General features: G+C 33.3%; 2 protein-coding genes across 2 annotated transcripts; both read left to right on the plus strand.

The window, feature by feature from the left end:
* The first annotated feature begins 5,955 nt into the window (after nt 1–5,955).
* LOC142974531 (uncharacterized) lies at nt 5,956–15,655 on the plus strand. The gene is made up of 18 exons (XM_076116930.1): nt 5,956–6,088; nt 6,374–6,534; nt 7,151–7,316; nt 7,628–7,820; nt 8,617–8,789; nt 9,160–9,401; nt 9,846–9,945; nt 10,229–10,416; nt 10,497–10,604; nt 10,736–10,911; nt 12,696–12,872; nt 13,149–13,321; nt 13,652–13,893; nt 14,135–14,234; nt 14,318–14,505; nt 14,702–14,815; nt 14,898–15,064; nt 15,408–15,655. The coding sequence occupies exons 1-18, from the start codon at nt 5,956–5,958 to the stop codon at nt 15,643–15,645; spliced, it is 3,039 nt and encodes a 1,012-aa protein (XP_075973045.1). The 3' UTR covers nt 15,646–15,655.
* A 2,299-nt stretch (nt 15,656–17,954) lies between these two features.
* On the plus strand, nt 17,955–19,884 carry LOC142974795 (uncharacterized). The gene is made up of 4 exons (XM_076117317.1): nt 17,955–18,107; nt 18,495–18,625; nt 18,871–19,000; nt 19,386–19,884. Exons 1-4 carry the CDS (start codon nt 18,053–18,055, stop codon nt 19,541–19,543), a joined length of 474 nt encoding a protein of 157 aa, XP_075973432.1. The 5' UTR covers nt 17,955–18,052; the 3' UTR covers nt 19,544–19,884.
* Nucleotides 19,885–20,175: the final 291 nt, after the last annotated feature.

Below are 20,175 nucleotides of genomic sequence, written 5' to 3' on the forward strand. Positions count from 1 at the left end.
CTATAGTCTTCCTCGATAAATAGGCTACCTAACAGTGAAAGAATTTTTCAAATCGGACCAGTGGTTCCTGAGATTAGCGCGTTCAAACAAACAAACAAACAAACAAACAAACAAACAAACAAACAAGCAAACTCTTCAGCTTTATAATATTAGCATAGATTTTGTTATTAACCCAGCGTTTAATGCTTATTATTACATTCATAGTAAGTTTTGGTATTAAATGTGTTGTTTTGTTGCACTATCTGGTTTGTATTCATTCATATTTAAATACGACTAGCGTAATGCTTATCGCTCTAATCTCATGATAATTCATGATTCACGATTTATTTCATCACAATTGGAGCAAGTAAATACGCACAAATTAACACATACAGAAAAATCGTGAAAATGCTAACGATAACAAAAATTAACATCTGGAATAGTATAATATTTTCAGCTATTTAGCTGAAAACTACTTATATTCTGAAATATCACTTAAGTTTACAAGTAGAGACCCTACACCTGAGCTCTCTACTACCCTTTTAAACCATAATTATTACTATGTATTTCTTTAATAATAAATTTGAGACCATTAACACAATTAATATGAAGAATTACCACTAAATAAATCAGTTAAGTATCTATGTACAGTTGGTTACTGTTAATCAATTAAACGGTGACTTTTCAAGTAGTAACTTAGTAAGTTATGTACTTGCCCAGTGCTATATAAGGTGTACTACGACGCATTCCTATCATAGGATTCTTTTTGGTGCATAAATATGTGTGTCAATGGGTTTCTGAAGAACTACTAGTCTGATTTAGTAGTACACTTACTAAGCACTGGTTCGCCTTCATATCTAGTATGTACACACTTTAAATATGCATATTAGGAATGTGAGATCCCTTAAAGAAGCGAATTCAACTTTTCCCGCATTATATTTATGGTCCTGTATGACAAATGATGTAAAGGAAGTTTGTAAGAATCGTATCAAATGGTTTTCTCTGGTCTCTGCCTACCCTCATGGGAAGAAGGGATGGTTTTATGTATGTATGTGGATGTATGTATATATACTCGTACGTAAATCAATTTCTTGCGGGCATATTTGCATAATAATCTTCATAAATCTCAACCATTGCTCATCTGAACACTACCAACTTCTAGAATTTACAAGTTAACCCTAGTGGGTCAAGTATTTTGGGTACCGCGTAAAAGTAGGGCACATACTTCCATATCTTAGCCATACGCCACTGCTAGCAAACTTATGTAGAAAAAAATTGTCGTTTGGTACTCATCATCACGTTTTATTTCTAAACGAGACTTCATCAGTTGTAAATGAGTTGATTATTACTTTAGCACGTGTTGTTTTATTATCTAGTGTACACCGTATAGGAAAACAATAACGATAAATAATATGCGGAAGTAAATATAGATTAGATCAGTTGTGAAGCACTTGCGCGGAATATATGCACTTCTGCAATTGACAAAAGTTTAACAATAATGTAGAAGAATCTTCGGAAAATCGTAATTTGAATTGGTAAGTATTTATATTGTGAATGTGTATGATAAAAAACTCTATCTTCAAAGGTGCTAAGACTACTTTTTTGTTTCTTGCCATGTTTAATACATTAGCTGTAGAGCTCTCGGCTCGGGTATATATAATAGGCTTACTACTCTACAACCAAACAAACTCAATCACAACCCAAATTTTCAGTACCTAATTCTGTGCTCCTTAGCCTCACTAAACTTGGTTAATCTTTCAACCTTTAATACTCTACCGTGTTAAGTATTCAAAGATATAATAAGTATACATTCTTTGGCTACAAGTTGTAAAGTTGCTAACGACGCGTGATGAAAGTGCATTAACATTAACTTATCGCTAGTCGTTTTTATCTGCTAGTTAAGGCCAAGCTAACACTCATTTACAATGTTTATTCAAAACTTGTTCGTAATGACTACACTTTGACACGATGAAGAAATGTTAAATAGGTTTAAGAGGATTAGCTTCTGTCATCATTAGCTAATGTTGAGGAAGTATCAATTAGACTGCTTGTTTAGTTTTATAAAATAAAATTCTAGTTAATTCCGTAAATAATATACAACATTACAGAGATGATATCGATCTTATACCAATTTAGCGTCTATAAAAGATCAGGCCGATGAGAGTGACCTATGAGACAAATCGATTTAAGATTAGTAAAGAGTTATGATGAGTGTCTCGTGATTACGCCACTTAAGGCTGAAAGCAGAAACGTCTCACAACATTATGTAGCTCCTAAATAAGTCTTGTCTGTATGACTGCCTTCATCACTTTGACGTATATCGTAGCAACAGTACGCAATTCTCTACAAATGTCGACTAACGACAACCGGCTAGCTATCGAAATAAATGTACGACATTCGGTTCAGCGAGTCTAGTAGGCGTCATAGGAACTATTTTGGCAGTACATAATAAATGTCAAACTCTCAAAACTCGATGGTTCCGATTGTACAGAATCGTGCTTCTGAAACCCTACTAAACATAACTTAAAATTAAATGGATTTTCTGCATTGCTCGTTCATCCATTATCTAATGTCATACTCTATGTGGTACGACCACTTAACAGCGTGGAACTTTTCGCGTGGCCCACTTCCATCGATCGGACGCTTTACATCCATATAAGTGAACTGGTATGCACACAACACTCACGGCTAAGCAGGTTGACACTACATGCAGTTTCGTTTTTACGTTCGCTTACGAAAACTAAAAGACGATTGGGTAAAACTTAAAATTTAAGCTGATTATATTGTGTACATCCTACGTGGAACGTTTATGGAAGATTTCTGCAACAAAGTTTCGAGGTGACTCCCCAAACTTTTGTCATCACTCGTCATGAAAGGAGTTTTGTAGTTACTTAAAAGTATACATTACTAAAACTTAGTTTTGTTTTGTTAACTGACTATTAAATGAGGGTTAATAAAACACTCGACAGTTGTAGCACTATATGAGCAAAAGTATTTTGTACATCTAAAGTGACTAATGTTATTGATGAAAATAATGAAAGGGTTACTCATTCCAATAATCGCAAAAGAGTTATACAATAATTATAAAAGATATGATATTTTTAATTGTGGCATAGGTTTGTTCTTATTCTTAAGATTATGACACGTTTTATTTCCACAAATTATTTATTTATGATGCCAGTGAACGGAAAATGCCTGGCAGCGGATTAAGGACCGGTTGAGACTTACGTCGGAGTAATGCGAATTCTTTCATAATAATCGCAAATAGTTTAATATTCAAGCCTTAATCATATGTGGAGAATTACTCACTGGTTTAATTCCGTTCGGTTTATTATGTAAACAAGGTTAAATGATAATAGTTCTTAAAGACAATTAAAAAGCAATAATTTAATATTTATACTCGTATATGATTATTTAATGATATAATTTTATTACTTTATTTTTGATGACAAATTGAAAGTTGTATACGCGTTTTACTGAGATGTTCGCCTCGGTATTACAATTGCACTTGTTGTGATCAGGGTTCGATTCTCATTGGTATCAAAAATACACAAATATTTATAATAATTGATTCACTATTGAAGCCGGAGGACACGACTCTCGGCCAATAAATTGTAATGCTATCAGTAAAATTTATACTAAACTATTTAACAGTAAAATGTTTGCTGCGTCGTGTTCGCACGTCGATAATTTTATACACAATTTATGCACATGAATATTAATTAGAACGTCACAATTATTTTATCTTACAATGTCTATCGGAAAGTTTTCGTGCTCGCAATATTATAATAGGACAAACCACAAAAACCTCTGCACACGAATATTACGCAAATTTTTGATTGGCTATTAGTTGCGACAGAGTTTTGGCTGCATAATCCAATTTGGGGAAACCGCAAAAGTGTGAGCCACAAACTAAAACAATATTATAACGCAAGTGCTCGTCACGCTGACGATGGTCACACATAATGTTCGGAATGTTTTAAAAGTAAATAAAACAAAGCGAGTACCCACCTCTCGTAGAAAGCGGCACATTCGTAGATTTTCTCAACAAAGGTGTCCATTCGGATGCAGATTCGCCCTGCTTACCCAATGACACTGAATCTAATGTACATCTCGTCAAAAGTACTTTAGAAAACAAATTAAAATTTAGCATCTTAAACTAGAACTCACACGAACACACTTTAGATATTATTTAGTGTAAATAGTCCTGTTATATTCTAAAGGGTTTAATTTCAAAGTCACATTGGTACGCTCCTGAAGAGGTCGCGTGCTTCACTGACAGTGTCCAGCAAAATTATGCAATTAAATAATTGAAATTACTGTATTCATTGATAAGGGAGAAGTACTTAGTGAACGATAAGGGCTATTCTCACAACACAAATAAATCATTTGTTAAATGGTAGTGTAATTTGTTTTCATATTTTCTGAGGAAGTATTAAGTTAATTAAGTAGAAAAGTAATGGCGATCGCTCTTTGGGGATGGTACTTCTTTAAATCAAATTATATTTATATTGTTCCATTCAGGTATTCCCACGTATTAATTGATTTGAAATAAATGAAGAAATTATGTAAATATTTATAAAAAAGAACTCCTGAGTAGAAGTAGTCTTTATGATGAGAATATATGTTATTACGTAATTGATGTAATGTCTGCAGAATTATTGTATAAAAATATTATGTTCAAGAACATTGCTCTACGGCATTGTGAGTAGTTTCGGTGCACATTTTAAATCAAATATTGTATGATAAAACAGAAATAGACAAATAGCATACGCCACTTATTCCAATATTGTAAATTGACAGTATATTTACTTAAATCAGATAATTAAACAATGACCTCAGCGACTTTTTAGTTGTACCTAATAATAAAAAATAAAAACTTGTGATAATACGCCAGAAAAAATGTGAAATCGTATTTTTACGATACGCAATGAGGATGTAAATAAAAAAGACGTAATATTAAACAAAATGTTTTCCTAAAACCATTTTCCTACTTCCCATAGACACAGAGAGACAAAATTTCCTCTAATAAAAATCACAATAATCCTCATACAATGATATAAATGATAGGTTTTACTCATTTTTGCCCGCGATTCCATATCCGTGGAAAGATTTTCCGAGTTTAAACTGTGCCGTCCCTATATTAATCCAGGTTTTAAACTACCTGAGAGCTCATCAAAATCAAGTCAGTAGTTATATATTGCAATAAAGAGAAAGAAAGAAACATACATCACAATTTTTTATAATAAATATTAGAATTTCTTGAACAGAGAATAGCCCAAAAACATTGGCAACTTATGTTTACAGTTGTACGGAAAAATACTTACCCCGTATCGCTTGTAAACAAATAGTGTGGATAAACTTGACACCGATACAATAATGAGATACCAGTGATTAGCGTTATCTTTAACAAATATACAACAATTTGTGGCCACCGTAATGTCCTGCGATTATTCTAGAATGAGTTCAAAAGTTCAGACAATGAACTCTGTGAGGTTATGTCCTATTGTTTCTTTCCTATGTCATTTTTATTATTTTTCTTTTTTACTTATTCATCCTTTTCAATTATCAAGATTATGATTACACGTAATTAGATGGGATTAGCAGACGGTAGTATTTATTTACTTTTATTAAATTAGGTGTTTAGAGTAACTAGTAGATAAATACACGTATTTTTAAAGTAAGTTATCTTCTTTTTCTGGGTTTTAACATAATAAGGAAAATGTTTCTACTTTAAAATATAGGAAATCCCTAAGTACCTACTATACCGAATACTAAATGTCAATAGTACAAAAATTGATGCGCAAGTATAATTTGCAATTTTGCGAAACCTTTAGCTTTGCATATTTTAAATTTTGCAAACTTGTACGATTGGAAATTGTACTGTCAACATGAACCAATTCTGAATTCCACATTGCCATTCTTCTAGCACATTTTCTCTGTCCTTTACTTGAGTAGTACTGTTTTAAACTAAAAATGAACATAATCCTGATTTTAATATTTATTTCTCAAAGCTATGGGGAGTCTTTGCAGCCAGCTATGATAGCTAATGTCATTCAAGCCTATAACTTTCCTTCAACAATTATAGCAAAACTTTGCTGGTCGCCTCGTAAGTTATTAATATTGACAATAATTTTGACACTAGGTACTATCACGCCTTGTTCGTTAGAGGCAGACTATATTAACTAACGGTTCTTCCTACAACCTTATTACAGTTGTTCAGCTTAACAGTAATTAAAATATTTAACGTTGTTTTTTATTTAAATGATATGAAAATATCCTTAAGCATTAACAACTGCACAATAATTTCAAATCGTCTTTTAAATGCGTTCTCATGAACCCCTAACGGTTATTAATTCCAGTAATTACCTTAACCATAAAACATTCGTTTCAGATCAGATAATTGAACTGTACAAAACCCTTTCTGAGGAAAACATTCAGATAAGTACCGCAGATGTAATCAATGAGAGCGACAAACAGTTCTTTGATATTGAGGAACACGTTATATTTCTAGCTGATCTTAATTGCCAGGATATTGGAAGTTACTTTGAAAAGGTCTGTTCTTTCACTATGAGTAATATGAAGACAAAAATGATATAATATATAGATATTTAATAAAACAGCGGTACCAAAAGCGGTAGGCAAAAAAGGTAGAGCAATAAATTTTTATGAATTCCTTTGTACCTAATATTTTAATTCCCAAAACCCTGAAACGATGATTAACAAAATACTAGCTATAGCTCTTACCTTTCGTATTGTCTTTGTAAGAGATACTTAACTGATTAATATAATTTATGATAAAGTACGCAATAAGCAAATACTTAATTTAAAATTAGTGGTACAACCCTCGAATATTCAGTTTAACCCCGCCTCGCCTCATTACCTTGACTGCTTGATAAGATATCTAAAATTTATGAGGAAAATCTTGATGTTTTGTAAGTTAATTATTAATTTCCTTCTCGGAAAACAGATGTAAATTAAACACAAAGATTGCCCAGTTTATTAACCTTTTAACATTTTCACCTTTTAACTTTAAAGTAAACTACGTGAATACCTTACCTTATTACACCCTTATTATAAAATTATACCTTTGACTTAATAAAAGACTAAGACTATATATATTATATTTGAGTAAAATTTTCGCCTAATTTCTTACCTTTGCTCAACCTAGAACATAGCCAGAAATTTCTTCCAAGCGCCGTTTCGTTGGATTCTCCTCGGAAACTCTGATGATGGAAATGCTGTCGTTCCTGATATTGTTGACAGCATTGATATGTTACCAGATTCTCAAGTTATTGTTATATGGGAGAACAACAATGCGTATAAAATGCACTTCAGTAAGTTCAATATTTATGATGATTTTGCTTGTACCACCCTAATTATTCTACCTTAAGAAATAAAATAAAAATGTTTATTATCGGACAGCTTCAATAAAAATAGAACATATTTCAGCTTTATGAGTCCACTTAAGATTGTTAACTGTCACTTTTCTTAATTGTCATAATTGTCGATGTCATAGCCTTCTAGCAAGTATGATTCCAATTTTGACCAAGAACATAAAGTCATAAAGATTAACTTAATTACCAAACTAGAATCATAAATCGTAGACCAAAAAAAATAAGTTAAAACTCTGTTTTTCTGTTCACAGTTTACAAAATAAGTGCAAATAATACCTGGTTAACCGAATACTACGGATCTTGGGATGAAACAAACAGATTTCAGAAATCAGAAGACTTTTATGAAACAACATCGTTAAGACGACTCGATCTAAAAGAGTACGAAATAAGCATTTGTTATGTCTTGACGAATAATGAGAGCATCAATCATTTGGATGACAATAAGTAAGTGCCTAAAAGTATTTTTTTATAAAACCATAAAATATAGATCAAGACTGTTCTGAGACGCTGGTATCAACAGCAGCTTGAATTTTTGCTGAATTACGAAAAACAAAACAAAGTCGAAATCACAACACGGCTCTCAGTAGAGATTTGTTTATTATCACTAGCACTTCTATCGCAAGACTACTTGGTTTAGTATGTATGGCTGATTAAGGTTGTCTTATTCAATATAATATATTGGAAAAAATACAGTTTGAAGCGGTATTGTTCGCGATAATACCCTTTTACCTTATATCTTAAACTAGCTGACCCGCGCAACTTCGCTTGCGTCGCATAAGAGAGAATGGGTCAGAATTTTCCACGTTTTATAACACTTTTTACTGTTACTCTGCTCCTATTGGTCCTAGCGTGATGATATAAAATATGCCTTTTTTTCACGAAAAATATATCAAAATTATTTAAATATCTCCTAATATAACGAAGTCGCGCTAAGGCATATCCGCCATTAAAACAGTTGCCATGACAACGGAATTTTGTTAATTTAATGTCATTATGAACTGAATTTTCCCGGGAAATGCGTCATTTTCCCGGGGTAAAAAGTAGCCTATGTCCTTTCTCGGGTATCAAAATATGTCCATACCAAATTTCATGCAAATTGGTTCGGTAGTTTAGGCGTGATTGAGTAGCAGACAGACAGACAGACAGACAGACAGACAGACAGAGTTACTTTCGCATTTATAATATTAGTATGGATAGCATTCTGCTATTTCCAAGTCTTAAAATTGCATCATTGTTACAGAGATGACCACGTAGATACCATCACAAAGGTGAATTTCCCCACAACTAATCATTTGTTAGATTTCCTTAATGCTAGAAGGAAGTATGTGTTTGCCGACACTTGGGGTTATCGTGTCAATGGTACATGGAATGGTATGACTGGTTATTTAGTCAGGGGTGAAGTTGAAGTTGGAGGTAGGTATTTTTTATTTTGGTATTAAAATGCTTTACATTTCTTCAATAATAAGTTAGTTTACTCAGCAACTTTTACTACGATTACCGCGATTTTCTATCACTATCGACAACTGGCTTGCTATCGAGAAATTTTGTATATTATTAAAATCTGATCAACGCCACTAGCGGGCGTCGTAAGAACTAGTTTTACAGTCTATTTAAAATATCAGAGTTCAAACTCTTGATAAACGATATTAGAAAACCGAATGTAGAGAATCGCGCTATTGATTTGTGAAAAATCCATTGTTTTTTCAATCCTCAAATATTCATCATTTTACAAAAGACCATGTTCTATTTATGTAGCTTTTTAAATTCGTATATATTTTCACAGGATCCCCGATGTTCTTCACACTCGAACGCATATCAATCGTAGACTACATCGCAAGTCCCACACCGACCCGTTCAAAATTCGTATTCCAACAGCCTAAATTATCTTACGAAAACAATTTGTTCTTGTTACCATTTAACACTACTGTATGGTACAGCACAGTGGTACTGGTCTTTCTTATCTATTTAGTACTGTTTCTCGTCACGAAATGGGAGTGGAAAAAAACGAGCGATGATATTGAAACAGTGAGTAGTTTTTCAAAGTTAGATATGTTGTGTCAACAAATCCTGTGATTATACTTAACGATGGAGGCGCCCATAGCCAGTTCACCGGTCGGTAAACGATCTGTGGGTTAATCAACCCTTGGCGCGGTCATTCCTCAGATGGGCGACCGCGCCCTATTCGAGCTTCGGAAGTCACGTAATAAGTCGGTCCCGGCTGTTGTCTACTAAGATAACAGTCGTTAAGCCAAGTCAAAGGCCTCTCGGGCGGCTTGAATAACTTTGACACTAGATTGACCACAAACCATACGACAAGCCATAAACAAAATTAACGATGTAAAGGTTCAGTAATTAAAACAATTTCTCTAATCTACTTATTTAAACAATATTATCGTGTTGTTACAACTATTTTAAATGCCATTCAGGGCAACACAGTTTATTTGTAGGAATAATACATATTTTTTTCAGAGGGAAAAAGACGCGGGTATTCTTAGAGCCAATGTCATTGATGTCGTTGTGCTGATGTTTGGAGCCGCATGTCAACAAGGAAGTCCTTGTGAACTGAAAGGTGAACACCATAAAACTATAATTCTTAGTTTATTATTTTAAATATTTAATTTTATTATAATATTATATTACACGGAAGCACGCCACACTTTATCGTACTCATAAATTCCAGCAGTACAGCTGTCGTAGATCAATAAAATTGTACTCCCGGTTGAGACACCTGTATCCTTGGGACAGGGCTTGACTAATGCGTGACAAAATTAAAATGATGCTAGTCATATCCATCTACTTCTAAAACTACACCAGACTGTATCGACATTTTATATTACCTATCTGTTTTACAGGGTCTCTAGGTAGAGTAGTCATGCTAGTGCTGTTTCTAGCACTGATGTTTCTCTACACTTCGTACTCCGCCAATATAGTAGCTCTCCTACAATCCAGTTCATCTCACATCAAAACCTTGGATGATTTACTCCATTCCAGGATCAAATTTGGAGTTCATGATACTGTCTTCAATCGATATTATTTTTCGGTAAAATTGATTTGACCTCTTTTTCTTTATAACAATAAAGAATCTAGTATTTTCGAGATGTTTTTTTTTATTATTTTCAGACAGCTACTGAGCCTACTCGTAAAGCGATTTATGAAAAGAAAGTCGCTCCACCAGGAACTACGCCAAATTTCATGACAATGGACGAAGGGGTCATCCAAATGCGAAAGGTAAGATAGATTAGAGAAGTCGCTAGAAGTTAAATAAAAAATAAAAGGATTTGCTTATTCCATCTGCCGAGCAAAAGTCTACAGTGAAAGAACCAATGCATGTCAAACATTAAAATGAGTTATAATTGCAGGGTCTTTTCGCATTTCATATGGAAACAGGAGTCGGATACAAATTCGTTGGTAAATACTTCAATGAAGGAGAAAAGTGTGGTCTTCGGGAAATACAGTATTTGCAGGTGATAGACCCATGGCTTGCTGTTAGAAAGAACTCTCCTTATAGAGAGATGTTTAAAATTGGGTACGTTAAATTTTACCAAATTTATATCTTTAGGACAAAATTGGCCGATTGTTGTTCAAGAGTTTTTTTTTACAGAAGCAAATTGCCATTTAGAAAATTAAAAGAAGAATTCTTTGCTGGCATTTTTTCAGAACTAAACGCATTCAAGAGCACGGCTTACAATATCGTGAAAACCATCTGATGTACGAGAAACGACCGAAATGTGTAGGAGGCGGATCTAACTTCGTATCAGTCAGCATGGTGGATTGTTACCCGGCTTTACTTATATTATCCTATGGAAGCGTGCTGTCCTTGTTCCTACTCGGATTTGAAATATTAGTGCACAAGAGACAGGCTATCATACAGAGATTGAGTTGCATAAAAGAAGAGATTTAAATACTTTGAAAAACAATATCTTCAAGAACAATGAAAAAGCTTAAACATATTAGAAAATCACTATTAAATAAAATTATTACAATTTGCAATATATTTGTTCACAACGAAATACGTACACCGTTTCTTGAAATCTGTTGCCTTTAATCGTAGCTTACATATTTAATTAAATCAAATGATACCTCCCTTGTCATTAACTAGGAAACTATTAGTTGCACCTATCAATTAGTGGTCACAACCAATAATTATACTGAAGGGAATTATAGTTACCGTAAACGTGTAGAGGAAACAATGCGTTTTAGTTTTCAGTAGCGAGTAGTTTAGTTAATTCTACGCCTTCGCTGGCATTTGTGTTAAAATGAAGCTTGTAATCGTTCTTCTTAATATAATTTGCTTAAAATGTTGTCTTTGTATTTCAAACCCGAATAATGAAGTCCAAATGATAGTGGACGTTATAACGTCTTATGATAAGCCATCAGCAGTTGTCGCAAATGTTTGTTGGAAACCTCGTAAGTAAGAATTACATTTAAAAATCTAGAAAAAGATATCGTGTAATATAATAACACTACCGTGTTATATAAGTATCTACTTATAAAAGTTATAAAATTATGCTTAAACCCTACATTTAACTATTTTTCAGTTTTAAAATTTCAACTGGCTATGCTGGCAAAGGAAAGATCTATGAATGTTCGATACTTACATGAAACTAATACAATAGTGGATGCAAAAGCTTTGATATTTTCGAATCATCTAGTATTTGTAATGGACATGAATTGTCCGTCTATTAAGTATTTGTTACATCAGGTATTCTTCTTTATTATTTTCTAAACTTTATTATTATTTATAGTTGGGACGTAATGTATTTTGATGCTGTAGTTAATCTTTTTAAACTGTTAACAAGTGTTATGTTTTTCAAGGCTGACGCAAATAAGATGTTTAGCAAGACATACAGATGGCTGGTTCTTGGTAAAACAGATGTGTTTGTGAACGAATTTGAAAATTTGGATATTTTGGTTGATTCTGAATTTATAATCGCCGAAGAAGTAAAGAATGAAGGTTACATTTTGCAAGCAGGTAAGCTCCTTGACTGTACATTTGTGTCACATGCCCAAACAACTTTATAGTTGGGTCCTTAGAATTTAACTGTATTTATTTGTAGGACAGTCCCTGTTTGTCAGAACACCACTTACTTAATCAATCTACTTAGCTCTTCTTCGAACTATGTTGGCGTTGGCCTCCAGTTTCACCAAATGCAGCTGTATACCAGTTTAACTCCGACCCCTACTATTCCTTACAAATATCTATTGCTTTAGTCCATCCATACTTCATACGCAACGCTGGTAACGAATACTAAGCACCTGAGCTTTTTAAGATATCATGGATCTGATCTTCTTTATTTTTATAGTATACAAAATAAATACCAACCGTGAATGGATAGTGGAACATTATGGACGTTGGAATGCCAGTTACGGTCTCAATAAATCGGAAGATAGATCCATTTCTAATGCTATGAGAAGAAAAGATTTAAAAGGGAACCCTTTTACAGCGTCTCTGGTAATAAGTGATAACAAAACTAGATATGATTATCATGATTTAAGGTACGTTAATGTATTTTCTTTTAACCCATTACTGCTGTTAGGTTAGGAAATGAGTGCACTACGTTGGTCAACAGCGGATTGGGGACCTTTGCGTTCTTTTAAGTACTGTATTGACGAACTCTTAGGCATGCAAGGTTTCATCGTGATGTTTCCCATTTTGGTTGGTTTCAAAGCTTATATTTTTATATTCTGATCTGATTTGGAATAACGCATATTTTTGGAAGATAATGGTACATTATTAACTACAAATTTTAAATCAGTCACTTAACTTTTCAGCAATATCGATATAGACCCAGTAACAAAAAGTACTTACTGTACAATCAATAATTTGTACGAGTTTCTGAATGCTACGAGAGTGGCCATCTTCAGTGATACATGGGGCTACCCGGTCAATGGAAGCTGGTCTGGTATCATTGGAGATATCTATAACGGAAAAGCTGATTTATGTGGTAGACTTGAAATCGTTTTTATAATTACTTACTATTGCTGACTTGACTTTAAAACTATCCTGGTAATTACTGGAAACCTGATTGGAACTACTATTTGCTACATATTGCTTGTACTTTTATTACCTCTACTATCTAAACTCGAAGATTTGTGTGGATACATTTCGGTTATGCTGGATTCCAAGGTGGATTTGATCTTATTCTTATTTTTTTTCACGATGTATCAGATTATTTGTTTAATTCAATATATTTTTATATTAAGCACACCGATATATAATTATTAAGATGTCATTTCTTATATATCAGCTCCTTGATACACTTTATTTTATACAGGTTCATTCACGTTCATTAATAAAGAACGGCTGCACATATTGGAATACATTATAGTACCGGCTTCCATTACTAAGATCAAGATCGTGTTCAGGCAACCCCCTCTATCATATCAGCACAATTTGTTCGTACTGCCATTTACAACAAACGTGTGGTACTGCCTCGGCGGATTTGTTTTTATAATTACAATTCTACTGTATATAAATGCAAAATGGGATATCAAGAAACATGAAGACATTGAGGAGGTAAATCAAAAGTATCTTTTATTAAGAATCAGATTTTCTTGAATGGCTTCTTTATTCTGTCTAAATTAATAACAATTATAATTGCATACATTTGTCTTTTTGGATCTATATGGCACCAAAATCTAATGGGCATTAAATTAAGCTTTAGAACATAAAAGCTTCACTCTCTAGTCTCGGAATATACCTTTTAGAAAATTGATTCTACGGTGCTATGAAATCTATGAATGAAATCTTATTTCAGAAAATAGCTGATCAGACATGCTTGACTCCCACTTGGAGCGATGTTATAATATTTGTTCTGAGTGCAATTTCACAACAAGGCAGCTCAAACGAACTGAAAGGTAAAGGACGTCTTTAAAAAAAAGCTAATAAAATAAATATACAATTAGTTATACTTATTTTAGAGATAATTTAACCTTTTCAGGGACTCTGGGACGTCTAGTAATGTTCCTAGTGTTTCTATCCTTCGTATTTTTTTACACGTCGTATTCTGCGAGCATCGTCGTGCTGTTACAAGCTACATCTGATTCAATAAGAACTGTTACTGATTTAATGAACTCTAAGCTCGAACTCGGCATTGAGGATACTGTTTACAATAAATTTTACTTTTCGGTATGTATTCAATTACCTAAAGATTCTTAAACGTTAAATATAGATCTAATGCATCTTACTGGAACAAAAGTTTATCAACCTCGTTCGGCTTAACAAGTAATTACTTTCTATCAGTCAACTATAAGGTGATCGCAGCTGATGCACTTAAAAAAGAAATAGGTACTAGGTAATTAAACTCCTTTTTTTATAATTTTAGGAAAGTTACGCAAGCGATCCAGTTCGCAAAGCATTCTACAACGCAAAAATAGCACCAAGGGGATCAAAACCTAACTACTTGAGTCTTGAAGAAGGAGTTAAAAGACTACAGACCGTATGATTATTAAATTTTGTTGTGTTGTGCATGCCCTATAAATACTTGACTTGTTTATGATAATAACTACTTATTTTCACAGAAACCTTTTGCTTTCAATATGAATTTAGGCCTTGGATACAGAAAGATTTCGGAATACTTTCAAGAACACGAAAAATGCGGCCTTCGAGAAATTGATTACATTCAAGCGAGCAAGCCGTGGCTTTGTAGCAAGAAGAACTCTCCTTTCACAGAAATGTTTAAAGTCGGGTAAATGTTAGATAAACCAAATTCGATACTTAATTACACATTTTCATTAATGAATTATAGGAGAAATCATTGGTTGACAGATAATTTGAGTTGGTAAAAATATTATAAATTTTATGCTAGCCCTACACGTTCCAGTCTATAGGAAACGATATTATGTCCATACTTTGCCAGGTTTGCCTGCGCAAGGCAAGGTGACAGTTTTAAGCATTTTTTTGAAAAATTGCTTAAGTCTATTCCCACACACACTTTCTTTGTGCAGGTTGCACATCACGACTTTTTCGGTGAACCGTAGCGTGTATAGCTGCTATCTCAGAGAAGTATTAGGTATAACATTTGTTTACAGGCTGTTTCGAGTGGAGGAACATGGTTTGAGTGACCGAAACAACCGTAAAATCTTCGACAAGAAGCCATTATGCACGGTTACCAGTGGAAACTTCGGTTCAGTCAACATGTTGGACTTCTACCCGGTTTTACTCGTGCTTCTGTACGGAATGATGCTGGCTGTCGCCTTGCTAATACTCGAAATATTAGTCAATCGTAGACAGAAGATGAAAAGTCGTCTGGTTATGACAGAAATTTAAAGATTCTTAGTTTTAGATATGTAGTAGCTTCTGTAGTTAAGCGTGTTTAAAATATGGCCGTGAGGCTCAAAAGCATGAGTTTCTTATAATATTTTTAAAGCTTTATTGTTATATCACCTGTCACAAAATGGATAAGTAGATAGAATAATTCTAAAGACGAATTGCCTTTTATTTTTCGACGTTCGAAACTTTTCAGTTAAAAGAAAATCTTACAGTCTGTTCAGAAATTAAAATAGTTTCACGATGCATTTTTAGCCAATACTTTTTTCAACGATCATGCTTGGATCATCTACAGAATTGCTTAGTTGTAAACAGAAAAATTGAAAAGTCATGAAAATGTTCAATTAGTAGATACTTAGTGTTGTTTTCATTTTAATTTCTAACACTTTTCTACGGTACAAAAGCACATAAATTTAAAAATTAAAAGGGTAATAACAGAAGCCATAAATTCTAGCATAATATCAATAAATTATAGGTACCTTCGACTCATTAGATGAAATAAATAGACAAAACAATACCCAACACTAAATATAATAGCCAACATAATATGCAGAGATCTAATGTTAGTTAATAGATGTTCAGGTGTTATCGTTGTTAAGTAATAAGTACTAATGACTTTCTTATGTAAGATATAGCAGGATACAAAGCAAACAATATGTTTTTATTTTATTGTGACATCATACCTTTTATACCTGAAGATTTAGATGTACTCACGTTACACGGTTTACAGTGTTAGTCATTCATTCACTCATTCATGAGTCATTTCAGGGAGCGAGCCTATTGTCATATAGGTAACTGGCACGTTAACAAACTCCGGGCCGGTATAAAAAAAAACACGTATAATATATTGGAAATAATCTATAACGCTTTATAATACCCAGTGATCAGCAGCCTTATACACTACCGGACAGACCATAGAAGAAGTCAAATAATATACTTAAGAGAAAATCAATAGTGTTACAAGATTTTTGAGGAAAGTTAATAAAAATCATATATGTTACTTATGAATTTATTAAAATACCTAGATAGCTGTAATTAGTCATTTCATCATATTTTTTATCAATTAAAATACATATAGAGGTATTTGGCGAAAATGAGTAATTACCTCTCAAATATTTAGCAAGTATTTTAGAAAGATCATTTACTATATAATAATTTATATAATTGCTTTAATTCAGTAGATAAAATTGCATTAATATCTGACTAAGATAATGGTAACTGAAATCTATGAGAAATCGTACTATTTCTTAATTACTAATTAACCCTCATGACCCTTTCGCAATAATTGTAAATGAATACCTTCTTCCTAGGCTTGAGGTTTTAAAACCTCCCTACTACTAGTAGTTTTGTTACAAATTCAAACTGCGTTTAAGACATTTCAATATTAAAACTAATTCTAAATCAAACTTTATCTATCGTAGACAGGTAGACAGGCAGTCTGCCTCACCCACATAACTGTGACCGTTATCTGTGAAACTAGTTGTTACGTTCAAATCGATCACGGCTGGACTCCAGCCTTCGAGCATGATGTATAAGCAGTGAAATAGCAATTAAGATAAACACAGGCCATTACCCCGAGCATCTGTGTCGAGGAACTAGGATGCCAGTCGTGAAGGTGAATTATTTTACACGTCAATTTCTTTGACAACTGGGGTAATTTGTAAACCTTTATCCGGAGAGGAATGGAGATTGCATCGCTTTTCGAAAAGCTTAACTGGCTTTAGAGGAGTTGAAGCCCTAAGGTAGGTTATAAGTAGGTACTCTTATCACTTGTGTGTCGCCTATTTACTAAACTAAGGCCAGGGCAAGAAAGAGAGATTTAGCTATTATTCTGATTATCAATAGACTTCTATTCGTAAGTCTTGTTGCTCAAGAATATTTTTTACATTGAGTTCATGTACTTGTACAATATCAAGACACTATAACTTTGCTGTTTCCGAGAAACAATAGAAATATAACATTCTTGATCTAAGGACACAGCCTAACTGACAGCTTAGATTTAGGGCAGAGGACTGCAAAATTTTAAACTGGTCTGTTTCTAATTAATTTAATCGCAATAAGCACCAAAAAACAACTGAGTAAACGAATTAGTTCATAATATTAAATACTGTCACTAAGTTCTTTCTTTCATCTACTCTTCGATGTACTTAAGGCCTTTTTTTGTCGTAATAAGCCAGCATGACTTCATACTCTATTTAAATACACCGCGAACAATAAAATAAATTCTTGGATAATGATCGGTACTGATTTCATTCGAATTATAACTACTGTGATAAGATATGGAATTAACTAAGTATCAATCAGCGATAATGATAATAAAGATATCAAAAAATCACCCACATGAACAAACATTCATTTGTTTGATTCATACAAAGAACTTCGAAGAAATTATTGTTTGCAAGTAAAAATGTTTCTTAAAATAGTGTTAGTGGTGTTTTCTTGTGTTATTGGAATTACTGTTGGTATGTATTCTTCTTTTGATTAAAGACTGCTTTTTAAGTGTCAACTGGGTACAAAGACTGCTACTTACTTTTAACATAATTAAGTACCTACTATTTGAAAAAAGTAGCAAGAGCTAGTTTCCGGTATTCTCTTTTTTTTAATTTAAACGCCTTACACCTTGATGAGGTTGTAAACGTACCTCGGAATGTAAAATATGGTGTAGGCATAATATTATTTCTATAGTTCGCTAATAGGTTACTTTACCATAAACCACGACGATCGTAAAATGATCACTAATGCGTTTTTGCAGGCGAATGTAAACAAACGCCTGCGAATAATATTATAGAAGACCGAAATTGGAGGATTTTATGTAGTATGGTTTTCTTATTTTACTATGTGATTTCCAGGGCAGTTGAGATGCTACGCTTGCGGTTTCTCGTCCGTAGATTCGGATCAATCATGTATGACAATAACAAATGATACACGCACTGTGGACTGTAGATTTCAATATTGCACAATATTGAGACAGGATTTTGTAGTAAGTTTCAGCAGCATCTTGGATACTTATTTACAATGTTATTAGTGTAATTGTTAAATTTGAACTACGTTAATTATTACAAGAAGTAAACTTACTAAGAAAAAGTTTATTCTTCGTATTCGTTTTTATACTCTTGAAGTATTCCCTCGGGACATCAAAGAATAGCGCTCATAGTACGGAAGTTGCCTTTAAAAAACTAATTTATACCTACTTAACAACCGTTTCTTTTTTTTATTATTTTCTAGGATCCAGGCGGAGTAGTGGCCAGTTTTACGCGAGGTTGTGAACAACAACCAGATTTCCTCAACCATGAAGTGATCGATTCTAGTTTCAAAACTTATTACAGAGCTTGTACAAGTGATCTTTGCAATATAGGTAAGTTTTTATGGTGCATCCTGAAATTAGCAATTTTTTTACAGCGACTTTCCAAGTATTTGTAGACAATACCTTGATAACATCTTCAAACAAAGTATTATTTGCCCTTTTATTTATGCATGTGGAGGTAATATTATTATGTACGTATGCTATGAGCAAAGAACTAAGTTGCCGCAAAAGTAAACGACAAGAACCGAATGCGGTCTTAGTAGGTACCTATCTACCTATCATGTTACTCCAGAATATGTGAAAAGGTACCTATATCTGATAGTATTATGCGAGCAGATGCGTTCCCTAATGTCAAAATAAGTTACGCGAGTTCTTTTAATTTATCCAGGGAACACCAAGTAACCTGTTCATCAAAAAACAATGTTTTATATTCCAGGAAATGGTATCGAGTCGATAGTCGGAGGAAATTTGTCTCCACAGCCCCAGTACACAGGAGGGAACCTTCTTGTCCCAGGAACTCGCAGCAGTGCAATAACCATAAAAAATAGTCTATTGATCATGTTCATAAGTTTTCTTGTACAAAAATTCGTGTAATTGCGCGACAATGATTTTTACGTTTTATTATAATGAGCTCATATTAATTTTCCAAAATAAGTGAACAGCTCTAGTGTATTTATATCGATTCTTTAATTGATATTAAAATCAATATTAAGTACTCCCCAAAATGTAATAGTCCACTAACTATGCTTTTGTCAGAGGGTGAAGTATGCACATAAATTATTATTTGTCTTTTTTGGAGTTCCGTACACCATCACTCAATCCTATTAAATCCCAGCTAAACGTATTATTATTTAACATTGATGCATTGAGATAAATTCCGTTTTTCTTTTTATAGCAGAAACCATGTATGTTTCATAAAACATATTAAGGATCAATTGATTTTGTTTAATTTTAACCAGAACTACCCCTAATTTCTACATTGATATGTTTTAGGTACAATACTATTTATTGTCCCTAAAACATATAACTTGTACCTATCTACGGAACACCCTCTAGGTGAATCCGACTCACTTGATTAGTGTCACTTTTTTTTTATTGTTTATCATGGGTTTGTAATAGCTATAGTTACCGTGACAACGCCATTGGAGCGTAAACAATGGTTTTGATTAATACTTTTAGCATGTTCTTATTTTATGTGAAAAAATATTATTGGACGTATTTTTATT

The sequence above is a fragment of the Anticarsia gemmatalis genome, chromosome 8 (genome assembly GCF_050436995.1).
Source record: "Anticarsia gemmatalis isolate Benzon Research Colony breed Stoneville strain chromosome 8, ilAntGemm2 primary, whole genome shotgun sequence".
NCBI lineage: Eukaryota > Metazoa > Arthropoda > Insecta > Lepidoptera > Erebidae > Anticarsia > Anticarsia gemmatalis.